This window comes from Rhipicephalus sanguineus, chromosome 7 (assembly GCF_013339695.2).
Source record: "Rhipicephalus sanguineus isolate Rsan-2018 chromosome 7, BIME_Rsan_1.4, whole genome shotgun sequence".
Lineage (NCBI taxonomy): Eukaryota > Metazoa > Arthropoda > Arachnida > Ixodida > Ixodidae > Rhipicephalus > Rhipicephalus sanguineus.
In genome coordinates this window covers 130,008,902-130,026,380 of record NC_051182.1, presented here as the reverse complement: position 1 = coordinate 130,026,380, position 17,479 = coordinate 130,008,902, and the positions used below count along the sequence as shown (strand labels likewise).

Here is a 17,479-nt window from a genome sequence, read left to right as displayed (position 1 = left end):
TAAACGCCGATAAACGCCGGATTTCTGCCAAAAAATGAACTTCTAAAAGCACCCTACGAATTACAAGAAAAATAAACTAAGAAAACAAGGAGCCCTATCCATAACCAGCACGCCAAGTGCAATGGCTCTTTTTCGAATTTATTCCTAGGCGGCCCTTGAATCGAGCGACTACCACCTATCAATACCTACCCGCAATCTCCATTCCTTTGGGATCTTTGCACTAATTTTTTTAGGGGAAAGCCCGAAATGCGAACGTGGAACGGGCTTCCCCTTTTTAATTTTGGTTCTTTTTCGCACCAGGGAACTAACAAACCCATCACCGTACATCCACGCGGCATCTGCCCATCACGCAATATCCACCCATCATCTGCCCATCTCCCAACATTCACCAATCATCTGTCCGTCACCCAATACCCACCCATCATCGGCCCATCACCCAATTTGCATCCATTACCTGCCCGGAGCCAATATCAACCCATCATCTGCCCAACGCCCAGAATTCACCCGAAACATGCCCATCAGCCAATATGCACCGATCATCTCCCCATCACCCAATTGCCACCCATCATCTGCCCATCACTCGATATTCACCCATCATATGCCCATCGCCCAATATCCACCCATCATATGCCCATCGCCCAATATCCACCCATCATCTGCCCATCACCCAATCACCCCCATCATCTGCCCATCACTCAATGTTCACCCATCGCCTGCCCAACACCCAGAATTCACCCGTGATCTCCCCCTCACCCTAATCCACCACTAAGATGGTTGACCATTGCCATCATGTTCACGATCGCGGAAGCTTATAGAGTGATGACATTTAATTAGTTCATTCTAATCTATTGTTTTACTCCCCGAAGTAGTCACCTAATTATGAATGCATCATTGAGCGACACGTCCCTGAGCTATTAAACACTAACGCAATTGATGTACTAATTGAGTTCTATTTTTTTCTTGCAAGGAAAACCCAAGAAACTTAAAATCACAATGTCACTACACTGCAACGCGCATCGGGAAGCAACGCCCTAACAGCTTCTCACTGTAGGGAAGCCAGAATAAGGGCTTTGAAAACTGCGGACTCAAATGAGAGGAACGGAATGCAATTCAACACGGCGAACGCAGCCTCCCGAGATCCGCTTTTGGCCTCTCGAACCTAGAAGGCCGTCACACTATCTCCGATTCTGTGACCGCTTCAGCCCATCGCATTAGGCTTAGTGCCTAAACGGGAGGCCCCGTTCAGCGCACTGGCCGTAAAGGCCGGTACGTATTCCCTGCGCCGTTCGGAAGCATCTTAGGCAGCCTCATGCTTGTTAAATGTTCTGTAGCTGTACATTTTGCGAATTTTTTTTCTAATGCTGAGGTGTTGTGCGCGTTAGGTGCGCCGACGTGGTCAAGGGCGCGATGACGTCACGGCTAGCCGCTTTCTCGAGTAACTGAATGCGCTCCGTCGAAATGGACATGTCCGCTAGACAAGACTGTTCGAGAATAGCTCTGCTGGAGGAATATATAAGAAACGTTTCACATTTTGTGTCTTAAGCCCCTTAAACGTTATTTCGCACGATGGGTGGTGTCCACGGGAGTTTATTTAAAGACGAACACCGCCGCAGGAAACGCCTCTTCAGCGGTTCCACGTTAGCACGAAGGGCTTCGTCAGCTGGTAATGCAGGCTGGAGACCTTCATGAACTGCGATGGAGATCAGAGTTGTACGTAACGCGTTAGACGTAATCAATTAGTTGTAACCAATTATTTTCTTGTTTTGTCTAGTATAATCGACTACTTTTTCAAATTGTAACGTTGTATCCAATTACATTTTCTCGTAATTCATCACCCGCAATCAATCTCGTTTTTCTCTAAAATCAAGTTGTAATAAATACTTGAACACTAAAAGAATAAGCACTGTAAGTCGACGCGCACAAGAAAGAAGAGCAGACAAAGGACTGGCGCTCTCCTTGTCTGCTCTCTTTTTTTTGTGCTCATCGATTTTGAACGCTTATTATTTTAGCCTTCACGGACAGAAAACTATCCCAGCAGTCTGTTTTGCCGTAATCAATCGTTTACAGCAGTTCTCGTCCCGAAATATATGCGACCGCTCTGTAGGGACCCTCCGTTTTGTCAGACGGGGGTCTCCGCACAGCCTTTCTTTTTTCATCTTTTCCTTAGTCACACCTGCAACGCCTTACCCGAGCGCCAGCAACAGCGAAGCGCAGCGCTTCATAGAGGACAATGACACTCGCATTCAAACACTACTCAACTACGAGCTGGTGTGCAAGGTGTTCCTACGTTATAATACCGGCCTTTCCTCCAGCGCATGTACTGAGAGACTGTTCAGTGTAGTAGCTGACATCTTATCGAGGAAACGTGGAAGAATCAGTGAGGACAACTTTTAAAAACAACTCCTGTTGTAAGTTAACGGCGTGTAACGTTGTCAACTATATCACAGAAGCCACGGTAAGCTTCCCAGCCTTCTTGCGAGCCTCCAGCCTTCTCTCTACCATGCAAGCCACAGTAGTTCATAGTAGTTTTAGTAAACTTGCCTTATTCTAGTTGCGTACGCATTTGGCCTGGCTGGTTCATGATTACGAGTGAAAAACAGCGCTAAGTAGACGGGACAAGAAAGGACACGAGACCACGGCACTGACTAACAACCAAATGTGCTTTATTCTCTCAGTCAGCATAAGTATACTTCACCACTGTTGCAATGAAGCGACAAAAAATTGCTCAGGCTGAGTCTGCAATTTTCTGTAGTTTCATTGTGATATTGGTGAAGTATATTTATGATTACTGAAGGAATAAAACACAGTTGGTCGTTAGCCAGCGCCGTGGTCTCGTGTCCTTTCTTGTCCCGTGTTTTTGGCGCTGTTTTTCACTCGCAATGCGTTATTGTGTTACGGCAATAAAATTTCGAAGAAAAGCCACGCAGAAGTAACCGAATACATTTCTCTAATTGTTCAGTTACTTTTCTGGGGCTGTAATCGACCCTGTAATCAATTACATTTTAAAGGAAATAATGTATTTGTAATCGGTTACTTGTTTTTCTGCAACGTCTACAAGTTTGATGGAGATGAGCAAACGAAATTTTTAGTGGTGATCGAATGTACAGTAAGACCGTTTAGTCGAGATTCACGTGACAGAATAAATTGTTTTTCTCAGCGAAGAGAGCTCGATGAAACATTTTCGAGAGCACGCATCCACGTGGATGCGCACACAAAAACACAAGTTCACACCCCTGCTGTAGGTAAGGAATATTCGGAGCCCACGGGTCTACAGCTTCAGCTCTGAACTTATCACTCGTAAATATCTCAGGGCGCGATGCTCCTTGATTTATTGAGTGAACGAAAAACAAAATGCTACAACAACAGTAAAGCGCTTGAAGGACAGGTACACGGGAAGATCACTGCATGAGCGCTCGTTTTGTATTCTTCCTGTGTCCTTGCGCTTCAGGCGCTTTACTGTTGTTATGGCACACACTGCTATGTTCCCTGGAAAAGCAGGAATTTAGGTCTGTTCAAAAATTTCGCCTCCCGTAAACTTTAGCTGTTGGGTGTGCGTATGTGTATGCATCTGTGTGTGTATGTCCGTACAAATGTCTTCAAGACGAAATGTCTGAAAATCGTAACAAGATCAATGCGCAGTCTGCAATTTGTACTGACTCGCTTAATTACTGTCGTCGCATTGCTGCGATTCCACAACTGAGAACTACCACGAACACTGGTGCCAATCTTCTCGCGACTCAGCTATGTGCATAGTAGAGTCCTCCTTTAAGAAGAACCTTGGTCTGATCAAGTTAGTGGAGACTCACTTCCAACGAAATTTCGCGGCGCCGATTTTACTAGGAGAAAGGGGCTCGAGGCTTCTCAAGTGGATAAATCCACTTTTAGATGCGAAGTATCTTATGGCGGAGTTCAATCCGGTGGTGGTGGTGGTGGTGGTGGTGGTGTGCGGCGTGGCCACCCTTACTGCGCATGCGCATACCCTCTCCACTCACCCACTCCACCCCCCTCTCCCCTCCCCTCTCCACTTCTCATCTCCCACTCCCCCTTTCCACTTTCCCTCTCCCCTCCCCCTTTCCACTTCTCCTTTCCACTCTTCCTCTAAAACGCGCGCTAGACATGCCGAAATTCTCTCCTGCGCAACGCCGCGATGAGCACCAGCGCATGCGCGTCCCCTCCCCCTCTCTCTCCTCTCCTACGCTGCCCCCTTCTCGCACGCCTGCCGACCGCGATCCCCGCTCGCCCTGTGAGAATTAACGGCCAGGCTAGAGGGAAGACAAGACGCGCGTAGCGTTCCTCTTCGCGTTCCACGACGCGAGGTCGGTAGCATGCCCAAAGAACGCCAACGGAACGCAATCGTGCAAGTGCTCCGGCTTCGCATCACCTCATGGTCCCCCTTAGCGGGAAAATGGTGCTATTTTTTCTCGGGCCCTCGTGTCCCACAACACACAGACTTGTGGACGAAATAAAGTTTTTGATTTGATTTGATTTCATTTGAAAGTAGCACAAACGTGAACCCCATGCTTCTGTTTTTTGTCTGTTCTGACAGTTTGCGCCACGAGTTTTCCATGGACACGAGTCTATCAAGTAGTGCGCGCCATAGACATATCCAAACGCAACGCCCACCCACCTGTCCCGCCGGGTTGTAGGTGAAGTTGGTGGGCAGCCGGTTGAAGTGCACCTCCCGCGGCTTGTCCGTGACTCCGTAGACTGTGACGGCGTTCAGCAGCATGATGCTGTCGTAGCCGCAATGCACACACATGCTGGAAACCGTGTTCTGCGTGCGACAGAGGATATAGAATCGCAGTTACGAATTAACTGAGGTAAACATGGGTCACTACGCCACGTGCTAACGAAGGGAGCACTTGCAAGATACTACGCGCGAGCCCTCCAACTATCATTGACTCGTCTCCTTTTCGACTCGATCGAGCCCATTGGTGGTGTACGATCACAAGTATAAACTTAACTCCACTGCAGAGTACGCAAGAGAAAATGCAGATAGTTGTTACCAACGCTGTCTCAATAGGTGCTTAGGAAGGTAGTGTTGGCGAGTTCCAGCGTGTGAGCCCAAGCACCCACCATTTTTAAGACGGACGTGTATTATTCCGCGGTCAACAAAAAATTGACTGACGTCATTTCCGTCACGAAAATGACGTAACTAAACGGACGCAGGAACACGTCACAAAGAAAAAAAGACGCAAACTGGTCGATGCACACGATCGGAGAATCAAAAAATCTCCCACCGGCACCACCTTGGAGGTCAAGATCTGGTACTAGCGTTACGACTGGTTACGCACTACGACTACGACAACTACGAGGGACGAACGGGTGCCGCTTTAAGGAGCTTCGCCCCTAAAACGGAGGGGGGACAACGCGCTGTGACAGTACGTGATATGTATCGCCCTCTCCTCTCCTACGCTTCCTCCTCCTTCTCATCTCCTACGGTCCCCCCCCCCTATCTTGCCTCGCGGCGCAGCGGCGCCGACGTAGGCAGCGTCGCGAGGCAGCGTCGCGGCAGCGTCTTGATTGAAAAATCACAGCATATCCACGGAGTGAATGATGATGAGTGGGCGAAGCTGCGGAGGTTCATCGGTAAACCGTGAATCTTCCGTGAATTCTGCCCAGTACATCATCACCGACGTGAGATCGGGCGCGTTTATACTAAAGGTTCGATGACTTATGACGACTTGCAGCTGACTTTAATTTTACATGTACGCTGTGAATTTTCATTGTTTAGAAAACCATTGCTTTAGAAAACATCTGGCGTCTTTCGTTAAGCAGCTGGCGTCTTTTTTTTCGTTTTGCTTTAGAAACATCTGGCGTTCTTTCGTTTTGCTTTTACAAAACATCTGGCGTCTTTCGTTGGTTTATTTCATCAATCAACGGCGTTTTGAACAAAATTTTATTGTTTAATCACGCACAGGAGAAATCTCACCAGGCACTACCTTGGAGGTAAAGAATGGCTGCTAATGGGAATGAGAGACAGAAGAATTCGGCTTTTAGCTAACGCTGCGAATTTTTTATTGTTCAACAACGCACAGGAAAAATCTCCCACCGGCACCACCTTGGAGGTCAAAGCGTAAGACTGGTTACGCACTACGACTACGACTACGAGGGACGAACGGGTGCCGCCTTAAGGAGCTTCGCCCCTAAAATACGCGAAAATGCGCCTGCGTGTCCCACACAGTGGCGTAGCCGGGGGGAGGGGGGGGTCGCACACTGGGCCCGTGCCGCCGTCCCCCGAAATTTTTTTTTCGCCATGGCATACAGAGCTGAAAATGACGCTCACATTTGCCTGCCCGAACCTCACTTCAGATCAAGAAGGTGCCCCACCCCCCACCCCCCATCCGAAAAAACATTCAGGCTACGCCCCTGCTCCCACGTCTACCGTGTTCTCGTCATTTCGCGCTCTAATCGTCTCATCAGTATCGCACCAGCAATGCCAAAATACTACGTTAAAGATACGACACCTAGGCCAGCAAGCACAGAAATCGGATGCTGTAACCACTGAACCGCCAACACGTACATGTACTCTCCTCAGCTCGAACACACTTATGAGCGCGAATAATTAGCGCTGCGGTAGCCTCAGCCCGGCTTGGCATCTCCGACCTACGTCTGAGAATCACGGCTTAGGTGCGGTGACGACGCAGTTTCGCTTCTTCGGCACATACAGAGCGATGCTCTCACCTTTACCGCGACGAACTTGATGAGGCTGTACTCGCCCTTTTCGTAGGAACCTGCAACGTTATGAGGAGTACATTGGCTTTCAACACGTACTGTAATGGTACACATTTATTATGACATTTATAAAACAGCGAAAACGCAGATTCTTCGATCACTTGCATCGTATTCACCTCATCTTTATTACAAAAAAACAATCACATGCAGGAGGCGTTTTGTAAGCTTTGTACTTATTGCAGTATACCGACCTGACTACGTCTCGTTTAATCTACGTTATGGATCTACTGAATTATTATATCTATATGACTGGAACAGGCTATCTTGATCTCGTTCTTTGTGTTGTAAGGCGTACATCAGACACAAATAGAGCAGACACCAGTGCTGCTCAGCCTTTTCCGCAAGAAGCACGTATGTACAGGCTCGGTTACATAAAAGAAAGTGGAACTCCATTCATATCTTACACATTTACCGATTAGTTTCAGGTACCTAATTATATTAAGCGAATAAGGAACATTGGTGCACTGGGCTACGACTCATCTTGCTTGTCTCTGCACGCAGTGTTGACGGCACAGCTCGTATCCGAATGAAATCACGTTCATAAGGGAGCCGAGCCATATAGTGTTTGTTCCCTAACGCCACTGTCTCGAATTATGATAGCTTTCATGATATTATCACATACCCGCATGTCATTCAGCCTTGACACTCGTGTCATGAGGGACCCCGTTTTTATTCGTGTCAACGTCAGCATTGTTGAAAGCCAAGTGATGCGCAACAATAACTTTTAAATGACCGAGTCCGCAGTTCGAATCTACCACCAAGAGCAGCAATGAATGCAACTCAATTCTTCATTTATTTAAAACATTGTTCGTACACGTCATTTCAGCAGTAGCAAAGCGCCCTGCAGAATGCAACGAATAGCTGAAGTGAAAACCCCACTCGCAAACGTTCCTCTTACATCATAATCGGGAGGACCGGAATTAAGCTGTCTGAAGCCTTTGCGCGGAATGCACTGCTTACCGACATACTCCCCGTCATCCCAGTAGAGCTCGCCCGCCGCCAGCCCGTCATGGTTTTGAGCCACGAGGAGGTTGAACGGCTTGAGTCGACTGCAATCGATTGGCTAGGTGAGGTTAGGTTACCTACATCGAAAGACGAGCGTTAGGCTAAACGCTCCTCACGGCAGCACAGTTTCGTTTTTGTATTGGCCTGAAAGGTGGTTCTCTATAAAGCCAGCTATCTTACACTATCTTACATGTAAGAACCGTTGTCATCATCGGAATCTCTTTCCGGCTTACGCATTCTGATGGTGGCGGAATGAAACATTCTTATATTAAGATTTAGCTGGTTAAAGTTCGACACGTGGTGAAAATACAGAGCCCTCAACTGAGTAGTTCGAGAGAACATCGTCGCACAATACCAGGCCGAGAAGACTCCCACATTACCTCTAATGACAGAGACCGGCTATAAACCTCAAGGCTACGCACAGTGCGTGAGCGATCTTTAGTGCCCACTGGCTCTGCTAGCAGAAAACTTGTACTGCTTAAATTGAACATATGAAGCACTCTGAAGAAAGCGAATGGCTCAATTGAAGATACGACGAAGTATAAACAAGATAAGAAATAAGCAAAAAGTACGCATGACTTGAGAAATAGCTGCTCGCCTTCAGTTAAATACCGTAAAGTGAAGACCAATATTTGTCAACATAAACCTTGTGTTTTAACTGTCCAACTGATCTCTATCGCGGACATATTCATCTTGCCTGCGTTGTCCGTGAAATTTAGGGTCATGTAGGGTCGTTCCTAAACAAACGCGATTTGATGTCTTCACATTTATTTCAAAATAAGCTTCGTCATTCTGCTAGCTTTCCCACAGCAAGCACAGACGTCCTTTTTGCGGAATCTCGCTTTGTAAGCAGCCACTAAGGAAAACGTCTACCTGGCGGCAGTGGTCTGCGCCGGTTCCTGCGAGGGCACCACGTGACCTCCGCGAATGAGCAGGCAGATGGAGTCGTTGAGCGGCGACATCTGGAAGTCCTCTCCGGCGCTGTGGTAGGGCAGACCCAGCATCACGTCGTACCAGATGCCACGGGGAAGGTACGGCTTCACGCTTGTCGCGTTCTGTATAAGCCGCCACGAGTTTGGGCAAGATACGCGAAGATTATCTGTAGATAACACAGTCAGTGCAAGACTTCTGCCCTTTTTGTTCAAGGCCATATCTAACGAAATTTGTCAGTTTTGCCTAAAACCAAAGAGTGCAAGAGAACAGTGAACTAGATGAGAGGTAGTGGACTAAATGGCGTAGAACGCATTACGCCGCCAATGTCTCCTTGGGCGCCAGCGTTGGTAACAGACGCTACATTGACCTCAACTGCCGTGACACGTCGTGTGCAGCAGAGCAAGCACCCTTCATTCACCTGCATCGAGCCTCCCCACTAGCACTGCTGCGTACCAGGTGTCGCGACCATCAAGATAATGTAGCGTTTGTGACCATGGGTACATCAGAGGCTCCACCTCCCCCGTTGCCGTTACCACGCACTGAGCCCACTGTCTCTTTCTAGTTCACTGTAACTAGAGATAACGGCTACCACGAGTGCGAGCCAGAAGGATTAGCTTCGATCCGGCTTGAGCCGATTGCGCAGAACATGACACTTTGACGACATGGGGCCTCGTCGCTTTTGCAGCCAAACTCCTCACGGCTGGAAGCTGGGATTTATCTATACAAGAGATTTCAGGAAAACCCACTCTGTACATTCCTTTCAGCCATGAACATGAAGTTCAAGTGAACCTCCTAACTGATACGTTACAGTAAAAAAATAGTAGGCACTACGTGATCGTTGATAGGTTGCGCAAATTGTAGCTGTATCTGCCTTGTAGTTTCTTCCTGTTCTAGATAAATGAACTAGAAACATTTGCAGGCAGTACGCGGCTTTTTTAGCATGGCATATAATGCAGTCTGAAGCAGAAATCTGACTGTAGGTAAGCGCCCTTTGAGATAGGATAACGCAGAAACACCGACTGATCAGGACGGCAGTGTTGAGTGCTCTTCGTCCTTTGTCGCTCATCACGCGTGACAAGTTCTGTGCGCACAACTAACCGGCTCCAGGATGGGTAGGACCAGCAGAGCGTTGCCCCACAGGAACTGCGTGTCCACGGCGTAGGTGTTTACATCCTTGGGAAACCTGCGTGCAGCGAAGAAACGGACGGCAATGAACATGTCGATCATGTCCCCACTGTTCATCGCAAATGACTGACCGCATATGACTGGTTAATGCTGTCATGAAGAAGGGTCATGAAGGCCCCGGCTGACACCGTAATCTGAGAAAAAGTATTCAAGGGCAAGCACAACAATAGCGGTGACCGAAAGCTATGCTTTATCTGAAATTGGGTATATTCCAGTGAGGGTTGCTTCGTCTATTCAGCCAGCTAGAAAACCAGTACAAGGGCTGCGTCCACCTTGAAGCCGCTAGTTGCTCATCACTACGCCAATGGTAGTTTGGCAACACGATACGTTCCCGTACAATACGTTTTCGTACTATGAGACAATCCAACCGTCCCAACTTCAGCTGAGTAACCAATTCACCACAAATATCTACACCTAGACGCTACCTAAACAATATTCTCGCATAATAATCCCACAATTTTTTCAGTAGCTCCTACGTGTGTCAGCTCTGCAGCAATTATTTTTACGGTCGCAAGTCAGACGTATTATCACGAGTATGACGAAGCTAAATAGGTAATAGAGGGAAGGGTCATCGTTGAAACCTGCTCGGCAATTTTCCATCACTCGAACATTTCAAAAGACATTGCAATAGACAGTCACATCACTGGAAGAGAGGGAAAGGCTGCCGTTCAAATCAGCCGCGACGCTTTTCGGACGTTCCTCCTTAAATGACAAAAAGAATTCAGAGACCTGTTCCGCACCTGTTACCTTTCACAAAGAACCTATGCGTAGGACCTTGCCGATGCTTCTTTAGAGACAGAAAGGTATTTCTCGAGGCATGCCTAGAGACATCTGTTAAAACTGCTTAATACCTGGGAAGTGGCCTGGAGGCTACTTTTAAAGGGTTAAATGCACTACGCCCCGGATCGCACAAGAGACGCGGAAAAAAAAAAAACATGGCTGATCCCTCTGTCATAGGAATCGGTATAACACGAAAGTAAAACGTACCTTCACAGGCGTAGATGAGCATTTGTTCTGCATTCTTTGCCCCAAGGGCAAAGGAATGAATGCTGTAGCAGTAAATTCTAATGTCACGCGAAGAACGGCAAGCAGCTGGAAACTTGCAACGCGCTGCTGAAGCAGAAAGGACGCACGGAACGAGCATACACAGGATGAGGGCGAACTGTCACAGTTGTAACTTATTTCTTTGTGAGCAGCCCGCTCCTTTCGCAAAAGCGGCCGCTGCAGTGAGCGAAGTGACCTTCATGTTTTCAACGCAAACTTGCGGTGAGAGCACACAACGTACAAACCACTGCCATCACGAGAGAAGTGCGCGGACGAGCGGCCACGCCCTATAGAAGCGCGCTCATAGCAACGCGTGGGCCGACGATCTTTAAAGCGCGCTCTTCGAGCCCTTCGCACCATCTCGCTAGTGATAACGAAAACACGCTCATGTACCACCGATCTCCGAGTACCGCCACCGGCAAATGGTGTATATAAATAGCTCGCCGTTAGCATTGATGAGAACATGCCGTCTGTGGTCGAATCATTTCGCGCCGCGCGCTGCGGAGCGAGGGGTCGTAAGTTCGACTCCCGTAAGTTCGAACTTTTACTTCTAGTTTTTTTTTTTTCATTACCATCTGTTAGTCTTTATATTTCACAACGTCATATCCGTGGCGAAAATACGTCAGTGGAGCCGTGGTGGACCCCGGCATAAAACACGTTCGTGTTAAAAAAGTCTGAACGCACTCGAAGAACAGAGGCCGGGCGACCGTCTCGCCGAACACGTGGCTGCGGTAGAACAAGGTGTACAGGTAGGGCAGGAAGCAGTAGCGGATCTTGAGTGTCTTCTTGGCAGTGGCGGCTACGGCCCCTCCCATGGCTGCCGGATCTTGGTCCTGCCACCGAAAGCAGCACAGCATTACCCTTCCCTTGCTACCAAAGCTCAGCTATGTAGGGGCATCAGGAAACGAGCGAATGCTTTTGGCCAGTAGATCGGTGCAAATTACTTCAGTAGTAGGGAGGTGACTTTGCAGCCGTATTACCTTGCCAATCACATCATATGCGACGAACAAAGCAACAAACGCGCGGCTCCACTATGCCTTACGCTAAAACTAAACCTGAGCTAAATCTTAACTGTCAAAGCGGCCCCACCCCGTTGGTCTAATGGTTATGACGCTCGACTGCTGACCCGAAGGTCGCGGGTTCGAATCCCGGCCACGGCGGCTGCATTTTCCATAGAGGCGAAAATGGTTGAGGCCCATGTATTTAGATTTAAGTGCACGTTAAAGAACCCCAGGTGGTTAAAATTTCCGGAGCCCTCCACTACGGCGTCTCTCATGATCATATCGTGGTTTTGGGAAATTAAACCCCAGATATTATTATTATTATAACTGCCCAAGAAACACGCCTAGGCCAGAAGGGCAATATGTAGCTCCCACACATCCCGGCATGCTGGGACTGAGCATTATGCAAATCACATCCTCAGTATCAGGTATGTACTGCAGCTGCGCGATGCATTCGGTGATCTAGTCCAAACGGTGAAGTACTGCAGGGTTTTTCGAACAGTCACGAAGGCACTTAGGTCACTGAATTATGGGCGTGGCCAAACAATGACGTGCTCCTCATCCTCAGTTCACGCTACAGTTTTTTTTTTAGTATAGGACTCGTAAAAGAATAGAATTCATCGCAGATGGCTCGGTAACGTTCAAAATATATTCCCAAGATATTTGCTTGAAGTCGTTAACAGAACATTAAAATAAGAAATCTCGCTGAAGACAAAACATTCAACAAAAGGACTTGTCTTTTGGCGTAAACGTTGGCTACAGGAATATTTTTGTTACTTACCACTGTATCATGGACAAAGAACCTTATTCAGATGTGAAGACGTGAAGTATGTGCTTCTTAACTGCAGAATTTGTGCGGACAAAATGTATTATTTTGTGTAGCTGCTACTCCCGTAAACTGACAACTGGGAAAATGCATGCGTAACGATTAGACCTCAGGCCGCAGTCACAAAGATTTTTGATCGCGAGTGCTTTTTCCTGCCCAGTCGGGCACATTCGCTAATGTGTCCCGCATCCCTATTGGCTTAAACGATAAGCTTAATCGGATAACATCGTAGGTAGCCTATGTTGAGAGCTTAGAACAGAGTATTGAGCCAGAGTCCTCCGAGTAATGGAACGCGTCGGGAAGGCTCACGCACGACGCGACGCCAACTCGTGTCGACGAAAGAAAGCCAATAAAAGAGCATAAACTCAGTGTTTTTTTTTTTTTTTGCTTTTCCGTGCTGGGAAATGGGAAACATTCAACGTAGCTTGCATGGTTACTTCTTCCTAAGTAAAGGCGACCTTTCCGGTCAGTTTACAGCGTTCTGCCCAGCAGAGTCTGGCTTCGACAACAAAGTACAATTGAGGAGGTTTAGAAAAATTGCTAGACCGAAAATTATGCCCCGAAGGTGATGCCAGATGTTCGCCATCTATCGAAGGGCATGATAAAGCGTTAGCTTGATGCGAACCGCAATGCTTGCCTCACACGCCTTGCGAGTTAACATGGCTAATATTTCCGGCCAGTGCCCTTGTGTTCCTTGTTGCATTGTGAGGCCTCAGAGTATTTCTTTCTAAACCTCCTTGAATAGCCCGCACCACGTTTTGCTTCGATGGTGTCTTCGCTGAGCGGTCTATTCTGCCGGCTTCATCAAAACGGGAATCAGACATAACATTTTCAGGCCCAGTGATTCCAACTGGGTCAGTTAGCAACAACCTGGCAGAGAATGTTTTTCCGCTACAACTCATCCTTAGCATCTGCTCTACATATGCTGCCAACATGGTATACTCAAGAAAATGAGGTCATGTGTGAGCGAAGAACTTACAGACCCGCTCGCGCTGTTCTCGCAGTTCACCGAGGTAGCTTTTTCTTTCACCGTGCAAAGGTAGAGCATTTGTTTTAGTTTTGATAATTCAAATTTTCGTTACTGGGTAATATTTTATACCATCGAAATAATTTTAGTAATACAATAATCATACAATAATAACTAACAGTAAACATTATTATTTCAGTAACTTATTAATCTTGATTAAAAGTGTCAGCGCGGATATTCTCGAAAACTGCCATGATCACGCGCATCTTAAATTGTAAAAACAGTTTGCTTAGATTGAACAGAATTCATTTGGGCCCGAAAGAGTTAATATGACCATTGTCCATCCAGCTGTCTATTGAGCCGTGTACGGTGAGGATTGGAACACAATCTTCACGGTATTCTAAAGCAACACTTGATGGAGCCGGGGCTCCCGGTTAAAACTCACGAGGTTCCCCTTGGCGTTGTGGTTCCTCGAGAACGGGTAGAAGGCGCCAAGAGCGTGCCAACGGTTGCACAGTTCGCTAGTCGTGTTGTCCCAGAATCCGCAGATGTCAGAGCCAGTCAACGGAATGCCGAGGATGTTGAACGTCAGCATGGCTGTGGTGGCCCCAGAATATCAGACAACGTTTGTTTTCACGTTGATTCACTAAGGAAACATCAGTGCGGAAAAAGCAAGGAGAGCGCAGAAACGGACACACGTCTAGTGACGCGGACAACACTGACTACATTTACCCTTATAATAGACTCCTTATATGCACGAATTGCTCGTTTTCCAATGCGAATCACTATCGTTTATCCCAGCTTTACGTCGCTGTACATCGTGCGATTCTATTGTCGCAGGACGGTAACAACCTATCCGCCGGAGATTCAAGCCCCACCTACCTTGACATACCCGAGAGCAGCGCGAACGCCTCTTCCATAAATTACAAAGTGATACTTCGTACAGCCTTCCACATATGCACTATTTATCATCAAGTTACACAGAGACTGCGTAGCCAAAAATCGTCTCAGCAGGTGCCTTAGTAACGTACCGCCTTAGTAAAATAGCCTACATACCACAGAATATTGAAAGCCCTAAACGTGCACTCAGTGGCACAATATCCGTTATGATAACTTGCAGCATTGTTTGCACGCGCAGTGCCACAGTATTGACAGCTTGTCAGCAGTCTACCTTTTCCTGACGACGCATATTTGCGCTTATTTCCGCCCATCGGCTAGTAGTCCTGGACGCGTTATCTTCATGTGACGTCTATTCCATGCGAATTTACCTGCGTCTATTTGACTGTGTACACTGTCACACATGATTTGCCAGCTACATTATCGACTGCTTATGCTGGTGCATGTGTCTCTGTGGGCATGTATGATGTTTCTTTGCCGCTTCATGTGCCTTACAGTGTATCCTAAGCGAGTAAAACACCTTCAAAAACACGCGAGACTAAACAAACAAGCTTCAATTAGGCGGTGTGAAATCTTACCTAGCATATTAGGCAGGTGTGAGGATCTCAGTTAGCATATTAAACTGGTATAATTAACATGGTACTTTGACGTGCTAAGTGTATGCAAACCAGAGGTCAATAATGAGGAAACTATGCCAGAGTGGGCAGCACTACGTCACTGCTATATCCCAACACGTTATCGCGTACAGGGAATAGAGGATCGCATGGCGTCCCAGTCGGACTCGATGTCGCCGCTCCAGTGGCCCGAGTACCGACCCTGACCCGAGAACGTGGACCGCGAGATGATGAACGGTCTCCGCAGAAGGATCTGACGCAGGGAGCTGAAAAATCAGGATCGCAGTAACATTTTTCTATGGCACTTAGGAAAACAGCAGTAGAAGATATCCGCGTCCGGTTTAAGCGCCATAAAACGCCACGAATACTAAACGCCGCAAACACAACCTCGTCCCCGATACAACCGGGCTGCATATACAGGGTGTCCCACGTAATTATGTCCAAGATGTCTCAAATGAAAAGCGCGTCGGAAGGAAATCGAACCAAACGTAATACCATTTGCACTAGCCTATATTTACGCCGATTATTTTTTTTCTCACCGAACTCATTATGTTTAATTATCCAAGTTTCGATTTATTGACTGAAGACCCAAAGTGTGGACGTTGAAATGTAGAGCAGCATCAGAAACCACCGATTTGTTTTGTATACGATGCGCCTCACGTAGTCATTTTTTCGGCGTTGCAAAGAAAGCTCGCGAAATGGGAAAAAAGGCCCCGTGACATAACACTTGCGCGTTGCTATCAGATGCTCTCAAGCGTGCAAACGGTGAAACATTAAAGTAGGCAGTTTCCGCCGGAGTCATGCAACACCCCGTCCGGGAGCCCCCAAGGACCTTCGCGCGACGTAAGACAGCTGGCGCGTTTCCTCCTCGCTTGAACAGCGATCATCGGCTGCCCTCGCACGCTAACACTCGCACACACAACACACGGCACGCAGGATGATATTATCGCCCTTGGAATTTATACGGAACCTCACGGCGACGACAAAAAATGCGCCTGGAGTGTCCGTATAATTGTTATCGCGATAAAACAAACATTTGCAAAACAAGGACGAGAACTCGAGAGGACCGCGAAGGCGAAAGTTAGGACGTGGACAAACGACAAGAGAAGATTCCTCAAGGGCACAGATTCAAAACCGTTTGGCTCACTCGTATGTGCGCAGCGCCTCCGTCAGCCCATACAGGTTGTGCAGGTTGTAGTGCCTGGACAAGTAGTGGCGACCCGTCATGCACAGCGTCTTGGTGCGCAGCGCCTCGTTTCCTTCACCGGGTAGGTACGGTGGTTCTTCGAGTGTCGACGCCGGGCATCCGCGCTCGGAACCGTTGTACAGGCTCGACGGCTCGTTCAGGTCCTGAGAACACAATAGCAATGCGCACAGCGTGGTAGTGAAAGGCCCATAACTCGGGCATGACACCAGCTGCAATGCTCTCCACAACCCCAATGTTCTCGTAATTCCCGCCATTTTAGGATGTCGACATCCATTAGTGGGGAGCAGGCCCGTAGCTAGGGGGGGGGGGGCTAGGAGCCCAGGCCCACCCCTCCCCCCCAAAACTGCGGTGAATTATGTGTTTTTACGAAAAATAAATAATGAAAATAGGTGTTTCTCTCAAATAGTCAAGGTTTTCAGCAAGTGCCCCCCCCCCCCCCCGAAAAAATTCCTGGCTACGGGCTTGGTGGGGAGGTATGATGTACCGATCGTTGCTACATCTGCGGACAATAAAACCGACTGGATAGTAGCATTCTAGCGTAAACGGCAAACCGATTCAACCAAACACAGCCCTGCCAAGCCCGACCCAGCCTACCATTGTCTGGCCTGACGTAATCCAAACCATACCAACTCAACCTAAATTATCAAAACTATAAAGTGGTATTTCACCGCAAAGAAAAAGATAGAAAAAAGTAAGCTGAAGACTGCATTCGCCAGGTCTGTCATTTCCGATCAATAAATCTTTTTTTTTCACCCGCATCTGCAAATTCTCGCACTTTGGAGCAGTGGTCCTGCGAGAAATTTACGTTGATGTTCTCGGGCAACTGATATTTGCTGAAGCGGTAACCTCGATTTGAAAAAAAAAAAACACCCAGAGCACACAATTGAGGCACTTACACTAAAGCCCTCATCAAAAGCAATTTAAAAAGCTCCTACAGCAGCAAAAAAACCTCGGCAAATGTCATTCCACTCGTCAAAACGTAATGAAAGGTCAAAGCCTCCCGTGGCAATCTGGAAGCGAGAACGCCGAAGTTTGCTCCCAATGCATTGGGTCTGAAGATCCTCT

General features: G+C 47.7%; 1 protein-coding gene across 1 annotated transcript; it reads right to left on the bottom strand.

Moving 5' to 3' along the window:
* Window positions 1-1,540: 1,540 nt before the first annotated feature.
* Window positions 1,541-16,554, bottom strand: LOC119399927 (lysosomal alpha-glucosidase-like). The gene is made up of 10 exons (XM_037666822.2): window positions 16,355-16,554; window positions 15,340-15,473; window positions 14,142-14,293; window positions 11,587-11,735; window positions 9,772-9,856; window positions 8,614-8,795; window positions 7,696-7,784; window positions 6,685-6,734; window positions 4,628-4,774; window positions 1,541-1,690 (listed from the first exon to the last, which is right to left on the bottom strand). Exons 1-10 carry the CDS (start codon window positions 16,432-16,434, stop codon window positions 1,625-1,627), a joined length of 1,134 nt encoding a protein of 377 aa, XP_037522750.1. The 5' UTR covers window positions 16,435-16,554; the 3' UTR covers window positions 1,541-1,624.
* Between the last annotated feature and the right edge of the window lie 925 nt (window positions 16,555-17,479).